Here is a 21,799-nt window from a genome sequence, read left to right on the forward strand (position 1 = left end):
AGTAAATATCGATCGAATATATTTTTGGATTCACAGTCTTGCACGTAGATGGTGTTATAGTCGCGCGTGCTTCAGCACGAAAGGTATTGTTATTGATATTCTTATTGATTAATACTCCGTTTTCCCTATTAGTGAGTTATGTTATAAGTAGATATCATGTTTTAGCAGTTTTAGAGTGCGATGCAAATAGTTTGGTATAAAAACGCATGTTCTGGCGTTGGAAAATTTTGCGCTTTTTTGTTTGTTTTGGAATCTAGTTCAATAGATAAGACGTAATCTACTTTGTGATTTACAGGGAACTAAGATAATTCATAAAACGTTGCAAAAAGTTTATACGTTGCGATGTTTGCATATGTTTTTTCATGTTTGTATGACCTTTTGTGCAATGCAAATGATTTCATCCAGTTATTATATGCCAACGTAACATCGATATATTCCATTCCTTTGTCCACAAACGGCTCCCCCTCATATTCGTGTTAATCGTCTCCCCCCTCTTCCCCTCTCTGAGGCCAAATTTGTGCTTCAAATTTAAGGCACTATTAAGATGCTAGATAAAAACCTACATTTTGTGTTTAAAATCCAGTCTGCTTAAGAAAAATAGCTTGAGTATTAAATTTCAAATCAAATTATTAAATTTTAAACCTTTTGCTTACAAGAAAATACCACAGGGTAGCCCACCCTAAGGGAACTGATTAAATATGCAGATACATGATTCATTTTTTACATCAATCTAGTAATGCAATTCAAATTTCTGCTTCAATGTTTTGGAAATACTCCATTTTACAGTTCTGTCCAGTGACCATGAATAATAAGAGATAACTAGCTAAAATCTAGTGTGAGCTGCGTCAGTGTTTCTAATGTCCATGAATAATAGTTCCAAGCTGAGGTTGGAGTTTCGATGAATGATAAAAAGTATAAATTTGATATGCGCGGAATCTCCAACAATGACTTGGAACTATATTATGCATGGTCACTGAATGCATAGAGTATTGTGTGCACGTATCAGTGTATCATATCAATATGAAGATGATAGTGGCATTTCAATTTTCTATGATTGAAAACAGAAATGTTTATCAGGAGATAATTGTATGCTAGTAACCATGGTGATCATATAGAGTTGTATATATTAAACATTAAAAAATTTCAATGTTTTGTATTTCCATTTATTTATCAGACTTTTATTCATTATGTTTCGCTTGCTGCGTTTGAGACAAGGAGCTGTACGGCTACATCCAACAACAAGCCTGTTGCTATGGAGATGTGCCAGCACAGAGGCATCATTCAAACCTAAGGCTGTAGCATTTGACATGGGAGGGGTGGTGATTCCTTCACCCAATGAAATCTTCGGCAGGTTTGAAGTTCAACATGGTTTACCAAAAGGAGCAATCGGCAGTGCAATAAGGGCTGGAGGTGACCAAGGTAGTGCACTGTTATGACTATCGATTACATTGCATCCTACATTTATTAACTTGCAAAATCGAGTGACTTCAAAGTGTGTTGTCTTAATTACTACTTCAATTGTCTACACTTTCCTTCTCTCTCTATTTCTCTCACCCCACCCCACCCCACCATCTCTGTCTCATTTTATTAAATGAATTTTATTAGCTTGCATTAATGTTGCAGTATATATTGCATGTTAATAAATGCAAATGTAGATAATGCAGGATTGGCATCATCTAAGAGTAGATTCAGGAGTCCTAGACTCTATAATGATTGTTAGTCCCTTGCCATAGTGTTCTTGATTGCATGATTTTTTTTTGAACCAGGTCCTTGGGCTCTCCTTGAGATGGGGAAACTACCTCCAGAAGAATTTGCTGAAAAATTTGCCTCAATTCTCAAGACAATGACTGATAAATCAGTTAGTGTTGAGAGTTTGTTGGATGAAATCCAGACGAGTACCTTTGCAAAACCATACCCAGAAATGCTTGCAGCAATAAAAGCAATAAGGGCACATGGTCTGAAAGCAGCTCTTGTAACAAATAACTGGTTCATGAAAAATGGGAAAACTTTCCTTCCAGTGGATGCGAATGACTTTGATGTGGTAAGAGACTTTGAATTCATAGAATTGACATCCAAATGAAAGTACATCATGATAACACTATTTTACCTGGTGTCAAGTTCTCTAGTCAAGAGCTGCTAGCTTTCCAGATTGAACAATCACTCCGTGTATGTTCAACAAAACATATGTTACATTTTAAAAATCTTTTTCATAGTTCCTTCTGTTATCCTAATTAATTAACCTCATTGTTATTACCCTTTGAGCAGAGCTAGGTTCATGCTCAAATGAAAATTTTTTGAGTCTGGGTAAAAGTTCTTTTTGTTTATATGATCAAGAACAACAAAAACTGAAGACAGTAAATCAAAGCTACCGTACTCACAGAAAATTGTTCTGCCAAAATATGAATGCAGTTCAAATCATACTATGGGTGATAAGCATGTACATGCATACAAGGCCTTAGCCAGACCAAAATGCTTACCAAGGCAAAAAAATCTAGAGCAGGATTTAGGGAGGGAGGAACTAGACCTAGGGAGGCTCAGTGGTATCTCACTTCCCCCACCAACTTGTTTTTGAAAATACAATTTATATAGTATTGAGGGACATTTCCAACTACCTTGCTTGCCTCATAGTGGCTATGGCCCTCGTATATATGACTAATATACAGGTATCTTTTGATTCAAAGGTTGTCGAATCAGCTGTTGAAAATATCCGTAAACCAGAGCGAGGGATATATTTCACCTTGTTGGACAGATTGGGTGTGAAACCAGAGGAAATTGTGTTCCTAGATGATCTTGGAATCAACTTGAAAACTGCTCGGGAAATTGGATTTCAAACTATCAAGGTATATTATGGAATATGTTACCATACAGATTCCCAGCGAGGTCGGAAATTAATTTTTCCGAATTTAATTCCAAGGGCTTTCGCCCGGAATAACCTCGTTCCCAAGCACTACAACTTACCTATATTATCTTCTACTATTTCATTAGTGCCACGCGGTCCACATACTCTCATCTTTGCATCATAATTACCGCGACCTAACATCTATTTCACCCCGGCCTGCTCTCAGTCTGACCTCTAGCTCAGCTGGTAGAGCATCGGTAGTACAATTCCGAAGGTCGTGGGTTCGATTCCCAGCGAGGTCGGAAATTAATTTTTCCGAATTTAATTCCAAGGGCTTTCGCCCGGAATAACCTCGTTCCCAAGCACTACAACTTACCTATATTATCTTCTACCATACAGTATGTGATGCTTATTAATATTTTTAGATTTCTTATAAATTAAAACTGTAATCTGCAAAAAAACTTTAGGTTTCAAGTCCTTCTGATGCTGTCAAGGATCTTGAATCGATTCTCAATTTTCCTTTGCAAGGTATAAGGCACACATTACTTTAATAGACTTTTGCGTGCGCATCCAAATTTAAGGAACTTGACAGGCCAAGATACCAGAACAAGAGTATTATCATGCATTGCTATGAAAAAATTTTGGATAAGAATTCATAAAATTGATTATTCTCTTAATGAAATATAAAATGGTCTTCTCTATTTTACTGAATTTGCGTTTTTCAGTTTTGTTGCCCGTCGAGTTGGATGCACATGCAACCTTAAGAAAATGGTCTATTGCTCTTATCTTATTTGCTTGCTAGTTCCATCCATCCATCCATCCATCCATCCATCCATCCATCCATCCATCCATCCATCCATCCATCCATCCATCCACCCATCCATCCGTCCGTCCATCCATCCATCCGTCCATCCGTCCATCCATCCATCCACCCACCCACCCACCCATCCATCCATCCATCCATCCACTCATCCATCCATCCATCCACCCACCCACCCATCCATCCATCAATAATTTAACCTCATTTGCTTGTTCCAGTGAATGCTATCAAAGGAACAAAGCCGGTCAGTAAGAAACATGAGATTCCTGTCGATTCACTCGCCAGATATTTACGAAAAGTACTAGACCTCACTCATGACAGTAAGTAAAAATCCATCTGATAAATCTACCACTGGTTTTTACTGATCTCAGAATTACAGATGTATGTATAAAAGTTGGACACTTCCTTGTTGAATTCACTTACAGGACCTCCTTTCATCCAGCAATTCCAACATGGTCAGTCCAATCCAACTTACTACATAGAGTATGGTGGGAAAAAGCTTGTGTTGAGAAAAAAACCAGTAAGGATCATAGTTATCACCTAGTTTACAGACTAAGATATGCTAGAAATTATCTGTTACTGCCCTAGTAAGGAATTATTTCTCTGACCCCAGGAAAAGATGCAAGAAAATAACAAAGATACAATAATCTCAAACTTTCACCATTTATTGATGAGGGTTTTGAGGAGGTGAAAGTCCATTCATATTTATATTTATCCAGTAAAAAATCAGGGAAAGAGTTATGTGTTCTGTTTTTTGTTTTGCTTACAGTCAGGAACTCTGTTGCCATCAGCTCATGCAGTTGAACGAGAATTCAGGTAGACATGACTTTCTAGTTTTGTTGTGAATGACCCTGAAGCAGTAATGTCTAACAGAGTTCTGTAAATACTTGCAGAATTATGCGGGCTATGAAGGCTGCTGGTGTTCCAGTCCCCAAGACGTTAGCTCTTTGTGAGGACAGCAGGTAACAAACAAACATACCTACATACAGACAGACAGACAGACAGACAGACAGACAGACAGACAGACAGACAGACAGACAGACATACCAACAAACGAACAAAGACATGATAAAGTTAAGGGTTTGAATCCAGGATTGTACGATGAGTATCGAGTGTAATTGTGTGGGTGGGAGTATAGACTTCAGAAAGACTGTTGTTGGTGCTGATTGACATCAGGTAAGAGTGTGAATTGAATAAAGAAAAGGGTTTGCATCAGGTATATTAGTGAGAGGATTGAGTAAAGGGTTTGAACCAAGAGCGCGCGTACTGAAGTTACTACATAGTAAATGGGTAAAAAGTCAAATTTCAAACTAAAGAAAAAACTGTAAGTCTGAGCATCACTGCCGTTTATGTTTTTAGCGTTGTCGGTACACCATTCTACATCATGGAGTATACAAGTGGGAGAATATTCCAAGACCCCGCACTACCAGAAATGACCAAACAGCAACGCAAGGTAATCGAACCTATTTCTACGGTTTTCCTTTCTTCTTCGTTAGATATTGTAATTTTAAATTATTGTTGTGCGCGTTTTGCGTTCGTATCGATGTATAAGGCCAGATTTGGGAAAATGAATTTATTAGTTTGTCCCCGTCAGGGGGAGGAGTGAAATGCTATTGTACATAATGTGAACTGGTTTTATTGTTTTAACTTCTTAATTCATATTAAGATTTTTTAATTTAACGTTAACTTTAAATTATTAACCTTACTTTAGCGTTAACCTCTTTTTAAGTTCGGCTGTAACAATCTTTATTCATTGTATCTGAACGTATTTTGTCTGTTGAGTAGAAAAACAGAGGATAATCAAAAGCAGAAAGAGATTCTAGTTATAGTAAAATAATCCGAGAGGTGTAGGCACACGTTACCTCGATGAATGCAAATTGGCTATGCCATCTCTTACATGAAGGCATTTCATGATCATGATAATGATGGTGTTCAAATTTATCGATGCCATTGAAAAATATCAAAGTCAGGGCATGACTAAGTCATAGATGACGATTGGTAGCTTTTGGGGAAGGAAGGAAACCGGAGAACCAAAAGAAAAACCCTTGAACCTAGGGAGAGGCCTTATAAACTCTATTCAGGACTAAACCTTAGACCTCAAAGGTGATAGGCGAGTGCTTTCTTATTTTGAGTATATGCCGTCCGTCGCGTCGTAATTTGTTTCGTTTATTCAGTATCACGTAGATATTTCAATGGTGCTGCCAAGTGGAATCTATTGAATAATCCGTTATTATCATTAGTAGTAGTAGTAGTAGTTCTTACCGTAGCCTTATTCCTTTTGGTAACAACTTGGAATGCCGTTTAACCCACTCTCGTAACAACAATCCCTCGCCTTGCAGACGAGTTCTGGCAAGGAATGACCACATTCCACTCGGTTCATTGGGAAGACTGAACACGTACCTGTTATCATATGGATAGTTATATTTCTTTGAAGGAAGCGGTAAAGTAACTAGACTATACCAGGGGAATAATGTGCTGTAAAAGATTCTAGGAAAACACCGAGAATAGGAAAGAAACAAGAAACATCAAACAAATGATAGGACAGACGCGTGGCATGTCAAGGATGCCACATGATAGGAAAAGATGAACTGTAGAGGACGTAACGAGCTGGTAGAGGACTATGAAGATAACATAGGAAAACAGTGTAGCTAGGGAACATATGGTAGGGAGAGACGCGTGGCATAGCACATGATACGAAAAGATGCATTATAGATAAAGGACGCGCGGTACAAACAAAGAAGGAGAAAAGATTATGTAGAAGAAATTAGGAAAAGTATACGTGTACAGAACACGGATAATTAGTACTTCGACAAACTAAGATAGAAGAAGCACACAACAAATAGGCCAAGTTATCCAGTGTTAGCATTCAACAGATACTCTGATTAGAATAATTCGACACATACATACCAGAAGTTTTCGTGTAGCATTGTGGGATGTTGGGAAGGGATCTTTGTGAGAAACAACAGCCTTTACCAGCACATTCAGCTTCTGTTATCCCTTCAGCGCCACACCTCTCTCGAGACATTGGGCTAACATCACACTCCTTTGCAAGGAAAAAAGGCATTTGTCCTGAGGGAAAAACAGATGGGAGTTTGGATAACAGTACCTTGAGCATACATCGGTTTTCGTAGGTTAGATAAATTAGTGGAAAACAATGAAAAGCTTAAGTTCATTGTTACAGCATGTCGTACCGTGTATGTGCTGTAAGTCAGTACCGTATGTTTCCCACTCATACGGTAACTATTCTTATATGGAATACCATTTCAAGGTTACAGCATGTCGTACCGTGTATGTGCTGTAAGTCAGTACCGTATGTTTCCCACTCATACGAATTCTTATGGGAAGCCAATTCAATGTTACGGGAATGGATGTCGTGTCGTGCTGTAAGTCATTACCCTACGTTTCCAACTCATACGAAACACGCTCTATTTCGTATATTTAATGTCGAGTTTTCGTCTATAAAAAACAAAATACAGTATATTGAATGAATAACAAAAGAGCCGAGTCGCCAAACGCAAAACTCTACGCAAATAAGAAAGTGACATATTACCATAGCATAAGGATACGAGGAGAATTTCCACAAAAAACAACGCTTGATACATTTTGAAAGTTCCTGAAATACAAAATAAATATTTTACTTTTTGCTAAGAAAAAAAAGATTAAATGAATAACAACACGACATTGAATTCAAGCATGAAGAATGAGGAACATTCTCGTATTCAAACTTCATTGTCTTCTTGCTTTCTATGCAGAGCTAAAACGATTTAAAGTGGAATAATGATTTCTCGACTGCAACTTACCTTGGCTTGATTGTGACTGTTGTTCCTGTAGTCTGAGAGAGTTAGTCGTCTTAGTGATATTAAAGACCGTTTCGGCTTGCTTGTATAACGTGTAGTTTTAGTATCCCAGCAACATGACTGGTGCTAACATATCTTATCAAAACTGTCCAAATCTAATTCAACAGTTCCATTTGAGCACTTGAAAGCCCTTTTCAACAAATAATGAAAGATTTTATTTCGAATGATTAAGTCATGCGATATTTATTGGCCGTATTTTATCAAAAAAGCATTCCAAAATGTTACCCACTTCTTATATTTCTCAAGAGAATGAATATATTTTCCCAAAAATCTTGACATCTTAATTCAGAATTATTTCAACTGTTTTATCAACAGTATTCTTCGATTGCACGTTACGTCATCGTGGCCATGTTGGTACCATTTAACAAAAGACTCTCTTGGGAATGCTTGTAACCCATCAATACTTTACCAGCGTTTTTATGCTGAACTTAGAAATACTTTATGAAACTCCTAGTCTTCGGACAACAATTTCGACTCTGGTGGATTTTACCCAATCCAATTTCCAAAATAGATCTTTTAAGTGATTATCAGGAAAAAAATAATTATCTGATAAACCCATTGTATTAATATTATCAATTCTATTTGGGATAGCATTTCGTAGATATATTCATTTTTCTGAGAAAATATCAACATGTAATAAAACGTGTCAAATATTTCAATTTCCATATAACTGAAGATTTTATCGGGAATTGTTATCCTGCCAGACTACGAAGGCAAACGAGACAGAATCGTCAGACCTCAAGGCAAATAGCATGAATAAGGAGGCAGTTTATAGTTGACAATAGCTTCAATTAATTTCATCACGGTCTTGGACGAGGACTGTTAGAAAAATAGAAAATGTTAGAAAAAGGGCGCTAAACTATGGCATGAATCTTTTCTCGGTCATCAAGGATAGCGTATCGGTAGTGCTCTCACTTCTCACCTCTGGGGTCTGGTGTTGGATTCTTGGATTCAGCATCACATATGAGTAGAGTTTGTTGGGTCTCTCTCTTGATTCGGGGCGGTTTTTCTCCGGTTTCTGCGCCTCCGCAAAACCCAACACAAAGTTCAATTCCATGTAAGAGTTAGCTGTACCCAGTGCTTAAAAAACGACATATTTTCAGATAGTTTAAAGTGTGAAAGCATAACGGCAAAGCAAAAGAAATGGGTGAATCGGAAGAGAAAAAAAGAAAGAGAATAGCTTATCTGATTCTCTGGCGTGGGATCAAGTAATCATTACACAATGACTAATATTTCGCAAATGTTTTTACATCGTTTCCTAAACTCATTTGTCTTTTGACACTACCATAACGGCTATCAAAAGATAAGTTCAACATCTATCTCGAGACACTTTGACATTCAATAGCTAATCTAAGCTATTCATGTCTCAAGTTCCTATATTCGTCCCATTATGATAACAAATTCCGAATTAATTCAAATTGTATCGTTTTCCTTCCGATTTCTCCTTTGATTCACGCCAAGATAACAAGTTTTATGCCGTTAGAACATCTACAATAAAAGCAGATTAATAACATCAAGACAGTAATTGGTAATTATTTGCAAAGTAGCTAACTATGGTCTTTGTAAATAAGAAGACTCGTGAATTATTAGAGTCTTTCACTACTTGAAGCGTATGTAACGTGTACATTACAGAAAGAAGGTGGGATGATACATCATCGTTGATTATCGGCCCACGCTGGTATTTACTTAGTGAAACATTGGAGTGGCAGATCTATGGGGAGTACGGGAAGGGGTGGGCCAAGAACCTATCGATTCTCATAAGCATCTGCCCCCACCCCTCCCCTGACTTTAATTTAGTGCAGAATCTGTATCCACGCTCGTTTTGAATGTGTGGACCAAGGTCAAGCGTTATTCTCCCCTTTTCTTTTCCTTTATTTTTTTTCTTCTTTCCTTTCCCTTTCCATTTCGTTTTGTTTTCTATTCTCAACTTTGAAAGTACTAGAATGAATCTACCAATCAGCGCACTTCATTGCACGAGCTTCCAAAATGGAAACAAATTCAATGTAGTATTCAATTTCAATTTCAGGAAATTTACGAAGCCATGAACGCGGTCCTCTACAAGATCCATAGTGTAGATATAGAGGAAGCGGGTCTCAGTGATTATGGGAAAAAAGGTAGTACACCTCTTTCCATCTAACACTTGCTAACTAGTACTTTTTCGGTCGCTACGAGTTTATTCAATGAATTCATAAAACAGCATCCGCTGCTTGGTTCTGCGCCCACGTTATTTTGAAGCTCTATTTTTCTCGAAAATTGTAATTTTCCGGATATTTTGTAAACGTATTTTTTTGAAGATTTATATTAAAGTGGACTTCTTCATGGAGTGCCCTTTTAAAATTTATTTATTTTTTAAGACAAATTTTTTTTGTAGGTAACTATGTACGTAGACAATTAGAAAGATGGGGCAAACAGTATGAAGCAAGCAAGACACGTGACATCCCTGCCATGGATAGGTTGATCACGTGGTTGGGTGAGAACATACCTACCAGTGAGAAGACAACTGTTGTTCATGGGGATTACAGGTAACCAATCAGTAGCAAGAAAATTTTACTTTCTGTCATACAGTATGTTGTTACTTTCCTTTCTGTCATACAATGTGTTGTTGATGGTTTTAATGGAAGATATACTGCGATTGATTTGCTCGGATTTTTGAATCGTTCCGCGTTACAGCACTTGTGCTTTACGTTGAAATCATCTCCAAAAAAATTAAAAAATAGTTTTGGTACCAAATAATACATTGGGCCAAACGCATAATTGAAGAGAAATCTTGACGTCAGTCATGTCGTCAATGACATTAAATGCAGTTTCAAAATGGGATAACAACCATTTATGATTTACCTAGAAAATTTTACATTATTATTATTGTTATTTTGAGTATGTTATTTGTTGTTGTTTTGCTAGACTCGATAACCTGATATTCCACGAGACTAAACCAGAAGTGATAGCTGTTCTAGACTGGGAGTTGTCCACTCTTGGAGACCCTTTATCTGACCTGGCCTACAACTGTCTGCCACATCATCTGCCACCTGAGTTTCCTTCCCTCAGAGGTCAGCTTTTGTTTGTCTTAAAAATATCCCTTTGAAAATAGACCCAAGCAGCAATAGACCTCTTTACCTTGGGCGTAATGTTTTCCCATTTCAGACCACGTGCGTCATTCCCTAGAGAATAATATTTTCTATTTGAGTTGTATCCAAATCCAAATAATAAAGCTGTACTGTGAATATACCCACTGTATGGGGGTACTGAACAGCAGGGTCTTCAGTGCACTTTTCCCGTTACAAATCATAATAAAATATCCGATGCTCAGTATATTTATCTTACATCCTAAGACATGAACTGAATCTTTACTGTCTTTCTTATGTCAAATTGGTCTTTTCATTTTTGGGCTTCATTTTGACACAACTGCTTCATTTAGGGGGTAGTTCACGTGACCTAGATTTAACTCGGAGATGTTACCTCTGATACTTGAAATCTTCCATTGCACAGGTTTTGGTGACAGAGACCCAGAATCCCTCGGGATCCCAACAGATCTTCAATACATGCAGATGTACTGTAGTAGAGCCGCTATGCTGCCCGTAACAACCTGGAACTTTTACATGGCGTTCGCATTCTTCAGAGTGGCTGCTATTCTCCAAGGCGTCTATAAAAGAGCTCTTCAAGGTAACGTGGGATTCCTGTTTTGAATGAACCACAGGCATCACAAAAGAGATAACTGTTGAATAAACAAGCAAGCAAACAAGTAAACAAACAACAAGCAAGTAAACAAACTAGCAAACAAGCAAGCAATCAGACAAACAAGCAAGCAATCAGACAAACAAACAAGCAAAACAACAAGCAAACAAACAAATGAGCAAACAAACAAACAACAAATAAGCAAACAAATAAGCAAGCAGACCAAGCAAAAAAACAATTTAGCAATATCCTCTTCATCTTCTTAGGACAAGCGAGCAGTGAAAATGCCGAGGCTGTTGGGATGTTGGCTGAGACAATGGCCGAGAAAGGTTGGTCGTTCGCTGCTAAAGAAAACAACTCAAACCCAAGCGGAAGTGGAGAAACTCCCAGCGGCAAGAGAATGTACAGCACAAGCGCTAACAATCATGCTACAGGTACTCAATAACTGTCCTCCATCATTATTGCCAAATATGAGCACTCGTGGTGGCAACATTTGTCGTTAAGGAACATTTGGATATTATGTATGGTGATAGATCGGTAGCTTATCTAATAGGCAACGAAAATTATGCTTAGAATAGTAAATTGAGTAATTTTATTTCCCCATGAAATAGTAGTGTGTTGGCCTATGCAGGTTGAAGACTGGTTCTCACTAGCGAGGCAAGCAGACGCCGGGGGTGGGGGGTTACGTCATAGCTGCAATCTTGGTGGAATTTAACAGGATTTGTTTATAAATTCTTTTGTTATATCAACCAACATGGCCGCCATATCTTTCGTTATTTCAATCTCTTGGGAATAATTGAAAAACAGTAATTGAGGAGGGATCGTGAAAAGATAGCAAAAGCGCCTCTTGGTGGGGTAGGGTGAGTATTAGTTAATCTTTGATGTCGTAACAAAAAGCTCCACAGACCCTCCCCCCGGGTTATAAATAATAAGAGGTCTCTTACTCTGGTTCGTTGGGGCAAGAGACATTAGATGTCAAGCAATGGATTGGAATACAGTTGTACTTGATTTCTTCATCTTTCACAACACACGAATAGTTCTGTTTCATGGTGGGTGTAAAGTCACTCTAAACAAAGAAAGTAGACAAATAAATTAACAAATAACTTGATAAAAAGTATTTGTATTGGAAATTCAAAGAATTCTATAGCTATCGGGAACATGAAATGTTTCAACAGAAATATTAGCTAAAAAGTAAAATATACCTTTGCTTGAAAAAGCTGTATTTTCTGTACTATTGCTTATATTTGTTACTGTTGAATCAAGTTGTCAATGTAGTCTGTATGGATTACAATAAATAGTGAAGTATAGTTTGCTAGATAACTGGTGTTATTCGTCATTTTGTTTTTCACTTCTCCTTTCATCCAAAACGACAAATGGTTTTTCACACTTATAGCAAAGTTGATGTGCCGTTCCATGTCTGTGACCGTGTCCGTGTAGTATATTGGTTGCCCAAGCAGTGCGTGCACTCTGATTGGCTCAAAGAATGAGCGTGCTGTGACATTGTCACGTATCGAGCCGTTTTGCAGTTATAAAAGCTATTTATTAAGGCTTAATAGACCCCTTGAAGCACTTTGGAAAGCAGCTCAATCTGGGGGACAAAAAAATAGGTTCCAATTCTCAGGAGATTGGAATTCTCTTGTTTTGTCCCCCAGATCGAGCTGCTTTGACGTCACAAGGGGTCTATGCCCATGGTGGTACCATTAGATTCATACTTACCCGTGAATTACCCGATGTTTACCAGTTTAACAACTACAGTACACACTACTCTTTTCTTACTTCTCGCAAGAGACACTTTGCAAAAATGGCGGCCGCAAATTCAAATGAATTCAACTAATTATACTGAGATAAAGGTGCTCTTTTATAGTTTTATAATTTTAACTCATTTGAATTTTCAGTCGCCATTTTGGCAAAGGTTTTTTAATTTCACCGGAACAAAAGAGATTTTTCAATAACACTGTTTCTACTGAGTTTACAGTCTGAATTAGAGTAAATGGAGCGTTTTATGAATTGCTAACCTATCTTGAAATTTAAAAAACTTTCAACCGTAGGGTATATTTAAAAAAATGTAACAATTGTGGAAATAGTTTCGAAAAACTTCACCGAGTCTTTCGCCGACTCATCGTCTAGTTATCATAGCACGTCGTTTTTTATCGTAATGAGTTCGGATGCTGCAGAGACTGCACAATGTCCCGGTCTACGAATCAGTCCCCTCTAATCGTTTATCTCACGTAGGGTTGTTAGCTGTATCTGTCAGTGCTCTTTCGCCTCGAGTTCAAAGCATTCATCAACAAGTTAAAGAGTTCGTTGAAGAGAACATCTTACCCATAGAAAAAGAGTTGAACACGTACTATTGTTCAGAGGACAAGTGGACTCCGCATCCTAAAATAGACGAGTTAAAGGTACGAGAAGATAGTCCTGAAAAGGTCTGTTGTTTAGTATTAAAGAACCTTGCAATGTTTCTTAATGGTGAACTTGTTGAACGACGGAAGATATAGAAGTATTTCTCACGAGGAAGAATTGGATTTTCGATGAAAAAAAAGACTATTGCTTTGCTATCCAATTTTGCGTTTGATCGCACAATTTGGGTTTTCCCTTGCTGTTGGCACGATGTGGGGTGTCTATCATCAGCACTAGAATCGCCATACATTATCATTCATCATCAGGTCATCATCCAACGCCCCCACTATCATCAACATGATCACAAGTCATCAGCATCATTGCCATCATTGTCAGTCAACGTCAGCAGCAGTTATCGTTACCATCACCACCACAGCAACCTCACCATCACTATCCATTCATTCATGTTCTATTCTATTATTGTTTTAGGAAAAGGCTAAACAAGCAGGACTTTGGAATCTTTTCATTCCAGTTGAGGCAGATCCACAAGGAAAATACGGCGCCGGTCTGACTAACATGGACTATGCTTTCCTTTGCGAGCAAATGGGAAAATCAGTATTCGCACCAGAGGTAACAAAATTAATGTTGTCCCAAAAATGTACATCTAATGGAAGAAGGCAATGCCTTTTTGATATTCTCCCATTTCAGTTCATAACTTATGCTCTTGAGTATCATATCTTTGTCTATTATCAGTCGTATTTCTCGCTTAAGGGAAAGGAGTGCTTTCACGGCATCCATGTTGTAGGGCAGGTGTAATGCAATATTTTTTCGTGACGAGAGATTTCGTTTCCAAAAAGAAAAACAAAATTCTCGTTTCGCCATACGACGTGGTTGCGGTGAAACCACTCTATAACATAAAGTCTGTTAAAGAAAGGTATTAAAGAGTTTTAGATTGACCGTTTTTCTTCCCGAAAACGGCGAAAACGGCCACTTTTTTATGATTTTCCTTTATTTCACTTCATCTTTTGCAAACCTTTTTTTGCGATTCCTTTTCATGATCTTTAAAGAATATTTCACTGCTCAACGAGATTTTAGAACTCTTTCAAATAACACGGCCAAAATAAGGCGAACGGGTATTTGAAGTCACCAAAACTAAACGGGCAACTGGTGAGAGAGTAATTACACCGGAAGGCGTTGTTTCTTACCTTTATGTTACTTGTTTCAGGTGTTCAATTGCTCAGCTCCCGATACTGGGAATATGGAAGTATTGATACGATATGGAACTGACGAACAAAAGGTAAAGACATAGATGGAATAAATATACGTCAAAGAGCGTAAAAGAGAGGCATCTCTAGCTTTTCTCATTTAGTTATTCAGAGTATTGAATATAGGCTGATGGGTCAAATGAAATAAAAGTCAGATTTATATGAATAAATATTGCTTTTTTGATGTAGAATGAATGGCTGAATCCTCTTCTTGATGGGAAAATAAGATCCTGTTTTGCAATGACAGAACCGCAGGTAGGTACAGAAGTGAAACATGACATGCTTTATTGGATATTTTCATTTTGGTAGTTTTTGTACCGTGCTATATGTCTTCAGCAGCCTGCTTGTTTTATCGTAGTGTTTTTCTCGTCCTCTCTTCCCTCTTTCTTCTTCGCTTCCTTCCTCTGTGTTCCCGTTGCTCCATACACATATATTTCAAAAAAACTTTGCGGGAACCAAAGGAGATTCGCGAGAAGCGATAGGTGATTCAGTCCAAGAACACGAGTAATCGAGGTGTTACAAAGAATAGTTTCGTTGATTGCAAACAAACAACAAACACTGAATATCTTAACAATAACCTTCATATCTTGACGACAATAATAATAAGAAACACGAGTGACCCTGCTATTCTTGGGTCTCAGTGGAATAACCTATCTCCTATCGCTTGTCGCCTTTGCCTTTGACTCCGACAACTTTTCTTGAAATAGATATACATTTATTAATTTCTCGTATCCTTTTCTGTTTTATTATACACAACATTAAGGTGGCTTCTTCAGATGCTACGAACATCGAGGCATCCATACGACTAGACGGGGATCATTACGTTATTAATGGCAGAAAGTGGTGGACATCTGGTAATATATTATTTGATCATTCAAAACTTGTTTACGTCATGTTCCCGGATCATTTCGATGCGCATTGGATCATGGGACAGCAGCGCAATCACATTCATCCCATGATGCATTGCAGTAAAGGCTAGTGACTTGTATGCTACCTGAATCTTTCCGTTAAAGAGAAAAGATTTGCTCATTGCTCATCGATACATTTTGGTTGTAAATTGAATTTAAAACACTGATTGTTGTCATTTATCATCATCATCATCATCATCATCATCATTATTATTTTATCAATATTTTATTTTTATTATTTTTATCAGGTGCTCTTCACCCGATGTGTAAACTGGCAATCTTCATGGGCAAAACGGACCCTGGAGCACCCAAACACAAACAACAGGTAACCCAATAGAGAGAAAAACACCAGTGTCAATTATAGGACATGTATCACGACTTATTACGCGATTACTTACTGCAATTCTTCGTTCTCATTAGGCCATGATTCTGGTTCCGATGGACGCTCCTGGCGTCAAGATAATACGTCCTTTGTCCGTCTTCGGCTATGAAGACCCACCAGGTAATAATAATTAATACTTTATTATTGCGCAATACTCAATACTATGATTTTCTATTACGCTGACACCCTTTATTAAGCGGACACCAGGCGAGGTATCTGCTTAATAGAGGGAGATATACTCCGCTTTACTGCTAACAGTAATATCCAATATTCACGAGTGCTGCAAACGTAAACAAAAGGCACTGAATAACCTAGTAACTGGTCCATAGAACATGACAATGTTACGTACTTTATTTTACGCAGGCCCACAGAATGCCTTGTCATTTAGTTCAAACAACATTTCCTAGTTTCGAGGTGTAAATCTTCAGGAATGTTGATATATTGCAGTTATATAGAAGAATTTTTGTATACTTTTTTTCACGCGTATCCTTATTCTGTGTTAACCTTGTTTTAAGAATTTCCCCTACGAGTTTAACTTATAAATTTCTTGTGCGCAGCTGGTCATGGCGAGGTGTTGTTCGAAGATGTTCGAGTACCTAAAGAAAACATGCTGTTGGGGCCTGGAAGAGGGTTCGAGATTGCACAGGTAAACTATGCATCCCCTACGTACAAATGAGGTCAGTTCTTCTCCTCTGCTCCCATCTCCTCTTTTAACTTATCCACCTCGTCGGCTCCTAGCGAAACCCTTTTTTTCACTGATATAATAACATGGCTTCTTCACAGATACTTACGTATATCGTATTTCTACAGGGTCGCCTCGGACCAGGACGTATTCATCACTGTATGCGACTAATAGGACAGTCAGAGCGGGCTCTAGAGCTGATGTTGGACAGGGTACTTAAATATTTTCAAGGATATTTTTGTTTCTTCTGCGTTGAATTTTATTGCCAAAATCCCACACGTTTACTAACAGATCTTTTCAACAGGTAAAAAACCGGGTTGCTTTTGGTAAACCGCTGGCGACTCAAGGCAAGATTCTTGCTGATATTGCGGCTTCGAGAATCGAGATTGAACAAGCGAGGTAGGTTTGGTTTTACGTTCAATTATGTAGTAAAAAAAAACGAAAAACTTACCGTTATAAAGGATCGCATCTTTCAAAGATGGCGGACGACAAGATTCAACGAAACATCGGATCTGTAAACAGCAAAACAAAATGGCGGACAACGAGATGAACAAAATGACGGACCAACAAGAAAACACATACACAAAATCGCCAACAACGACAAAAACGAAATGGCGGACAACAAAGAAAATGGCGGAAAACAAAAAATGGCGGCCATTATTACAAACTAAAGGTTTTATGATTAATATTGGAACATGGCAAGCGATTCTTGTCTAAATAAGTAAATTTAGTAACGTAAAGGTTTATATTTATATTGTTTGTCATTTCTTATTTGGTCTTTCCTTCAATTCTAGGTTACTGACACTCAAGGCAGCTCATCTTATGGATACCGTGGGAAACAAGGTACTTGTAGGAATTACCACTTCTAGAAGAAAGATGGATTGATTATTTTATAATCCTCATTTTAACGTAAATCCTGTACACTAATTATCGGCCTTTTCTTGCCGTAGTACCCAAGGGGCAATACTTAACTCCTAATACTTCAGATTTGAATTCACCGTTGCTCAAAGCTAGGTCTCAGAGAATTTGTGAATCGTGTTCCAGTGATAAGTCCGTGGAATTCCAAAGTGTTTATATTGTTGAAATAGGCATTCTTTACTTTGCTTTAAAGTAAGTGCATTCGTACGGAAATCCGAGAACGATATCTGAACTTCTTGGTGACCGTAACACAATCCAACACGTTTTATATCACGTGTTGGTTAGCGAAAGACTATGAAACTAGATTTGCATCTTATATTTTAGGAAGCTGCTCACGAGATAGCCATGATTAAAGTCGCTGCACCACAGATGGCACAGAATGTTATTGACAGAGCAATGCAGGTATAGAGCATAAGAGGTCATTAATATTCATTAAGAAATACGACCAATCACGTATGAGAATTTGTAACACGTGATGTTTTCGTATCAGCCATTCTTATGATATGTATTTCTTCCCACGAGAATAGAAGCAAAAAACACATGGCAGCAAAGTCCAAATCTTTTGTTTAAGTCAATCAACATGGCTGCTATGACGTCACATGCACAAGGACAAAAGACAAAAACATGGCCTCTTTTTCTAACCAAACCCTTTTCTTTTTTGCAGTCTTTTGGAGGCGAAGGTTTGTCCTCTGACCAACCATTGGCTCAATTCTTCTCCTGGGCCCGCGTTCTTAGACTAGCGGATGGTCCTGATGAGGTTCATGCGCGCGCAGTAGCAAAAATGGAGCTCCGAAAGACAAACTCACTCTAGATGGGATATATATTTTTTCAAACTATTTTTCGATGGCTGGAATCAATTCAAATCAATGAAACAAGAAGAATCATTTCATATATAATTTTCCTAGAGTTATAATTGTTTCTATTGAGCATATAAATGGCGTATTTCAAAAACTATTTAGCGATTAGTCCTCGAGCTCGAATGGGGCTATTGATTCATAGGCCGCCATGAAGACAAGAGGACTAGTTGTTTTAGTCAAATTCAACTAGTTGGTCAAATATATAGATGCAAACAAGTTCTAAATTAAAGTTAAATTCAATATTTTGGTTTTCAAAGCCAGCACTTTTTGCTACTAGCAGGCTATAACTTTAGAACTCAGCGTCCATGTTAGACCACTAGTTGGATTTGACTAAACCTAAATAGACCTGAATATATATATATATGGCAAACTAGATTTGATGTATTTGATTTAGAAGGCATAAAGTGCCTGCGTTTTTCCTTTTATTTCAATAGCCATAAAGTATGAAAAACATGGCAATCCCCTTTTTTCATCTTCTTTTTTCGTCGTCTTGTGCTTATTGATAGAAACTACTGGAAGTTTACGTGTTATAGTTGAGCCATATATAAGATCTTGAAAATAAAAATTAGCTATAAAAAAGGAAGTTTAAACATTTGGGTAATTTTTAATTTTGGTTTCAGTAATGGATGTTATATTTGCATTTTCTCGTGATGTTTCTTGGTGCTTAGGTGTATTTATATTGGTATAGTATGCTTGCTCGCTTGTTTACTTGTTTGTTTGTTCGTTTGTTTGCTTGTTTATTTGCTCGTTTGTTTGTTCGTTAGCTAAATAATCTATATTTTCCAGGTTTTTTTTCAGTACATTTTCCAATCCGTAGTGAAAAATGAATAGACTATTAGATATTTAGTCTATTTTCTTTGTCCGGAATATATTTAACGGATATGCCAATCATTAAGACAAGCACATTATTCACTCAATGGAAATTTCTTTTTCTTAAATCTAATAGTGAATCTGGGTGAATGAAAAGCGTATTTTAAAAGCACCTTGCTGTGTTGTTTTCCGTTTCTTTAGAAACAACATCTAGTGCTTTTTAATACAATAGGTCGTACTAAAAAAACTACTAAGAAACGAAATATAACTAAAATTATAAACAAACTAAAAAACTATTCTTCGAACCTTAATAACAAATATATTTTTAATACGTACTCGGTCTTGTTTTGAATGCTACGTACATTATATTTTGAGCTTTAGTTAAAGTAGTCGTTCTTTTAGAGTTTATCATTCATCATGCACTTTACTTATTTTGCATAAAATTGAACCTTGTTGACATAGCAGTCCGTATTTTTCTACCGACTGTCGAATAAGAAAGTTGCTTTCTTGCTCCTAAGTCCATCTTCTAACAGCTTATATTCACAAAAATATGCCATAATCAATAACTTCGTTAGAATCACTACATGACGTCGCTGCGTTTAAAATGATGTTTAGCTAGAGACTCGTTTTGAACACTGTAATATAAACACCTGTTTTGACGACATACGAGTTTCATTCAAAAACTACAACATCGTTCTTGTTGCTAAATTTAAAACAGAAATCTGTCTTCTTTACTAAAACCAGTTTTATGCCCACCGGCAAATAAAATGCTCAGAATTTTTTCTTTTTGAGAATAGCCATTTTTCATTCATTGTAACTTACATTAAACATACTCTCGGTAATTGAACCATTTAAAAATGATTTCCAAATCGTGGCACAATGTGAATTTTCGTATTCGCAAATCCTCAAAGGGAATCTTCAAGTAGTTCGTCCGTTTGACTGATATTGAATGGTCCAGTTTCTTCGCTATTTTCAACCACCAAAATGTCCTTTTTTCTGCTGTAATATCGATGAACAAACCATGCCAAAAACAGAAGACCAACTCCGAAGGCAATCAATATAATAGCCGCTGTATCGTTTACTACTCCTTTGCACAATTCATCGCTGAGGTTTCTCTTTTCTTTATGAAGACACCTCAATCCAAATCCCAGACACAAGACGGAAGATATAAGAGGAATAACGCATAAAATAACTCTCTGGTGCTTCTCACATAATGTAAAACAATTCTCGGACATTTCTGACATCTTGAAATAGTCGTCAGTTCGACTACTCGCCCGTACAGCACAAAAATGTTCATAAATCTTTTAGACTTGACTAAAATATTGATTTCAAAGCCTATTCTGCATTGTTTTTTGATCCATTTTAGTTATTGAATTTTTGTTGGAGCTGTAATAGTGTTTAAGGGTACAACTTCAGGCACTAATAAACGAACATGTAAATTTTTAAAATGTAAGGTATTGATTCGCTAAAGGGATTACTCTAGGATGACCGAATGACGTACATCAAATGACAAGTGATATTGTAATGTAGAAGTCACATTTAAAGGAGGGAAGCCTTCTTGAAAACCTGTCAGTCCAAATGTCGGTCTTTTCCTTCTGTCTTCCCTTCTGATCTCTTCTAATTATTATTATTACTGTTATTATTGTTATTATTTGATTGGTTTATTTGAATTCAATTCTATATTTGTATCTCTTTCCTAAATATTTCAATAATTGTAAATAAGTATGTCTCCTCTCCTCTCCTCTCCTCTCCTCTCCTCTCCTCTCCTCTCCTCTCCTCTCCTCTCCTCTCTTCCCTTCTCCTCTCCTCTCCTCTCTTCTCTTCCCTTCTCTTCCCTTCTCTTCTCTTCCCATTGCTATCCATGTTTCCTTTTTTCTTTCCTTTTTCTCTTTTTCTTTTCTTCTTTACATAATTGCAGCCAGAGGTTTTTCTCATTATTGAATACACTAGTTCATTGATGACAGTATTCTTTTTTTTTTTCTCTCTTCATGTCCGAGTTTAACATCTTTATATATTACAAATTATTATTATCCACCGAAAAAAGACCGACATTTACACATTTACACATTTACACATTTACACATTTACACATTTACACATTTACACATTTACACATTTACACATTTACACATTTACACATTTACACATTTACACATTTACACATTTACACATTTACACATTTACACATTTACACATTTAGACTAAAAGATATCACGTGTTTCATTATGTATTCTTTGCCTCGTGTGCGTCAGCCTGAACTTTAAATGTAAAATTCAACTCGTGAATCGAAAATCCAGAATGCCCTGACCATTTAGTGAGGATTTAAGATGGAGAATGGTATTTCAGCATTTGTTTTATGACAGAACGTTCGAGGAAACACATGATATTTCTTTTAGCCTAAATGTGTAAATGTCTAAATGTCTTTTTTTGGTGGACAACGTTAATGACATTG

General features: G+C 37.2%; 2 protein-coding genes and 2 long non-coding RNA genes across 4 annotated transcripts; 1 reads left to right on the top strand and 3 right to left on the bottom strand.

Moving 5' to 3' along the window:
* The first annotated feature begins 31 nt into the window (after positions 1-31).
* Positions 32-19,098, top strand: LOC116292790 (acyl-CoA dehydrogenase family member 10). The gene is made up of 28 exons (XM_089032275.1): positions 32-83; positions 1,175-1,419; positions 1,767-2,041; positions 2,682-2,840; positions 3,307-3,367; positions 3,878-3,979; positions 4,085-4,179; positions 4,429-4,475; positions 4,553-4,621; positions 5,019-5,112; positions 9,543-9,630; positions 9,888-10,038; positions 10,418-10,563; positions 11,003-11,176; positions 11,455-11,622; positions 13,421-13,587; positions 14,015-14,155; positions 14,751-14,822; positions 14,980-15,045; positions 15,554-15,644; positions 15,947-16,023; positions 16,119-16,200; positions 16,638-16,726; positions 16,891-16,974; positions 17,067-17,161; positions 17,557-17,605; positions 18,005-18,082; positions 18,345-19,098. Exons 2-28 carry the CDS (start codon positions 1,188-1,190, stop codon positions 18,489-18,491), a joined length of 3,099 nt encoding a protein of 1,032 aa, XP_088888401.1. The 5' UTR covers positions 32-83; positions 1,175-1,187; the 3' UTR covers positions 18,492-19,098.
* Positions 5,218-7,609, bottom strand: LOC148909797 (trefoil factor 1-like). The gene is made up of 5 exons (XM_089032276.1): positions 7,460-7,609; positions 7,210-7,272; positions 6,567-6,728; positions 5,922-6,059; positions 5,218-5,433 (listed from the first exon to the last, which is right to left on the bottom strand). The coding sequence occupies exons 2-4, from the start codon at positions 7,259-7,261 to the stop codon at positions 5,929-5,931; spliced, it is 345 nt and encodes a 114-aa protein (XP_088888402.1). The 5' UTR covers positions 7,262-7,272; positions 7,460-7,609; the 3' UTR covers positions 5,218-5,433; positions 5,922-5,928.
* Positions 8,166-9,267, bottom strand: LOC116292801 (uncharacterized). Its single transcript, XR_004196723.2, has 2 exons — positions 8,439-9,267; positions 8,166-8,335 (listed from the first exon to the last, which is right to left on the bottom strand). It is a non-coding gene; the product is annotated as an uncharacterized LOC116292801 (long non-coding RNA).
* LOC148909798 (uncharacterized) lies at positions 10,329-11,033 on the bottom strand. The gene is made up of 2 exons (XR_016120153.1): positions 10,973-11,033; positions 10,329-10,674 (listed from the first exon to the last, which is right to left on the bottom strand). It is a non-coding gene; the product is annotated as an uncharacterized LOC148909798 (long non-coding RNA).
* Positions 19,099-21,799: the final 2,701 nt, after the last annotated feature.

Source organism: Actinia tenebrosa, unplaced genomic scaffold (genome assembly GCF_029948245.1).
Source record: "Actinia tenebrosa isolate PJP-AT-01 unplaced genomic scaffold, QUT_ActTen_1.0 PGA_scaffold1__47_contigs__length_23844297, whole genome shotgun sequence".
In the NCBI taxonomy this organism is placed as follows: Eukaryota; Metazoa; Cnidaria; class Anthozoa; order Actiniaria; family Actiniidae; genus Actinia; species Actinia tenebrosa.

Bases quoted from the DNA above. Each gene is read 5' to 3' on its own strand.
- LOC148909797 (XM_089032276.1), bottom strand. From the start codon at position 7,261: ATGTATCAAGCGTTGTTTTTTGTGGAAATTCTCCTCGTATCCTTATGC. The intron at 6,729-7,209 runs GTAATATGTCAC...TTTTTCCCTCAG, and splicing joins CCTCGTATCCTTATGCTATG to GACAAATGCCTTTTTTCCTT. The intron at 6,060-6,566 runs GTATGTATGTGT...ATATGATAACAG, and splicing joins ATGCTACACGAAAACTTCTG to GTACGTGTTCAGTCTTCCCA.
- LOC116292790 (XM_089032275.1), top strand. From the start codon at position 1,188: ATGTTTCGCTTGCTGCGTTTGAGACAAGGAGCTGTACGGCTACATCCA. The intron at 10,039-10,417 runs GTAACCAATCAG...TTGTTTTGCTAG, and splicing joins GTTGTTCATGGGGATTACAG to ACTCGATAACCTGATATTCC. The intron at 11,623-13,420 runs GTACTCAATAAC...TATCTCACGTAG, and splicing joins CGCTAACAATCATGCTACAG to GGTTGTTAGCTGTATCTGTC.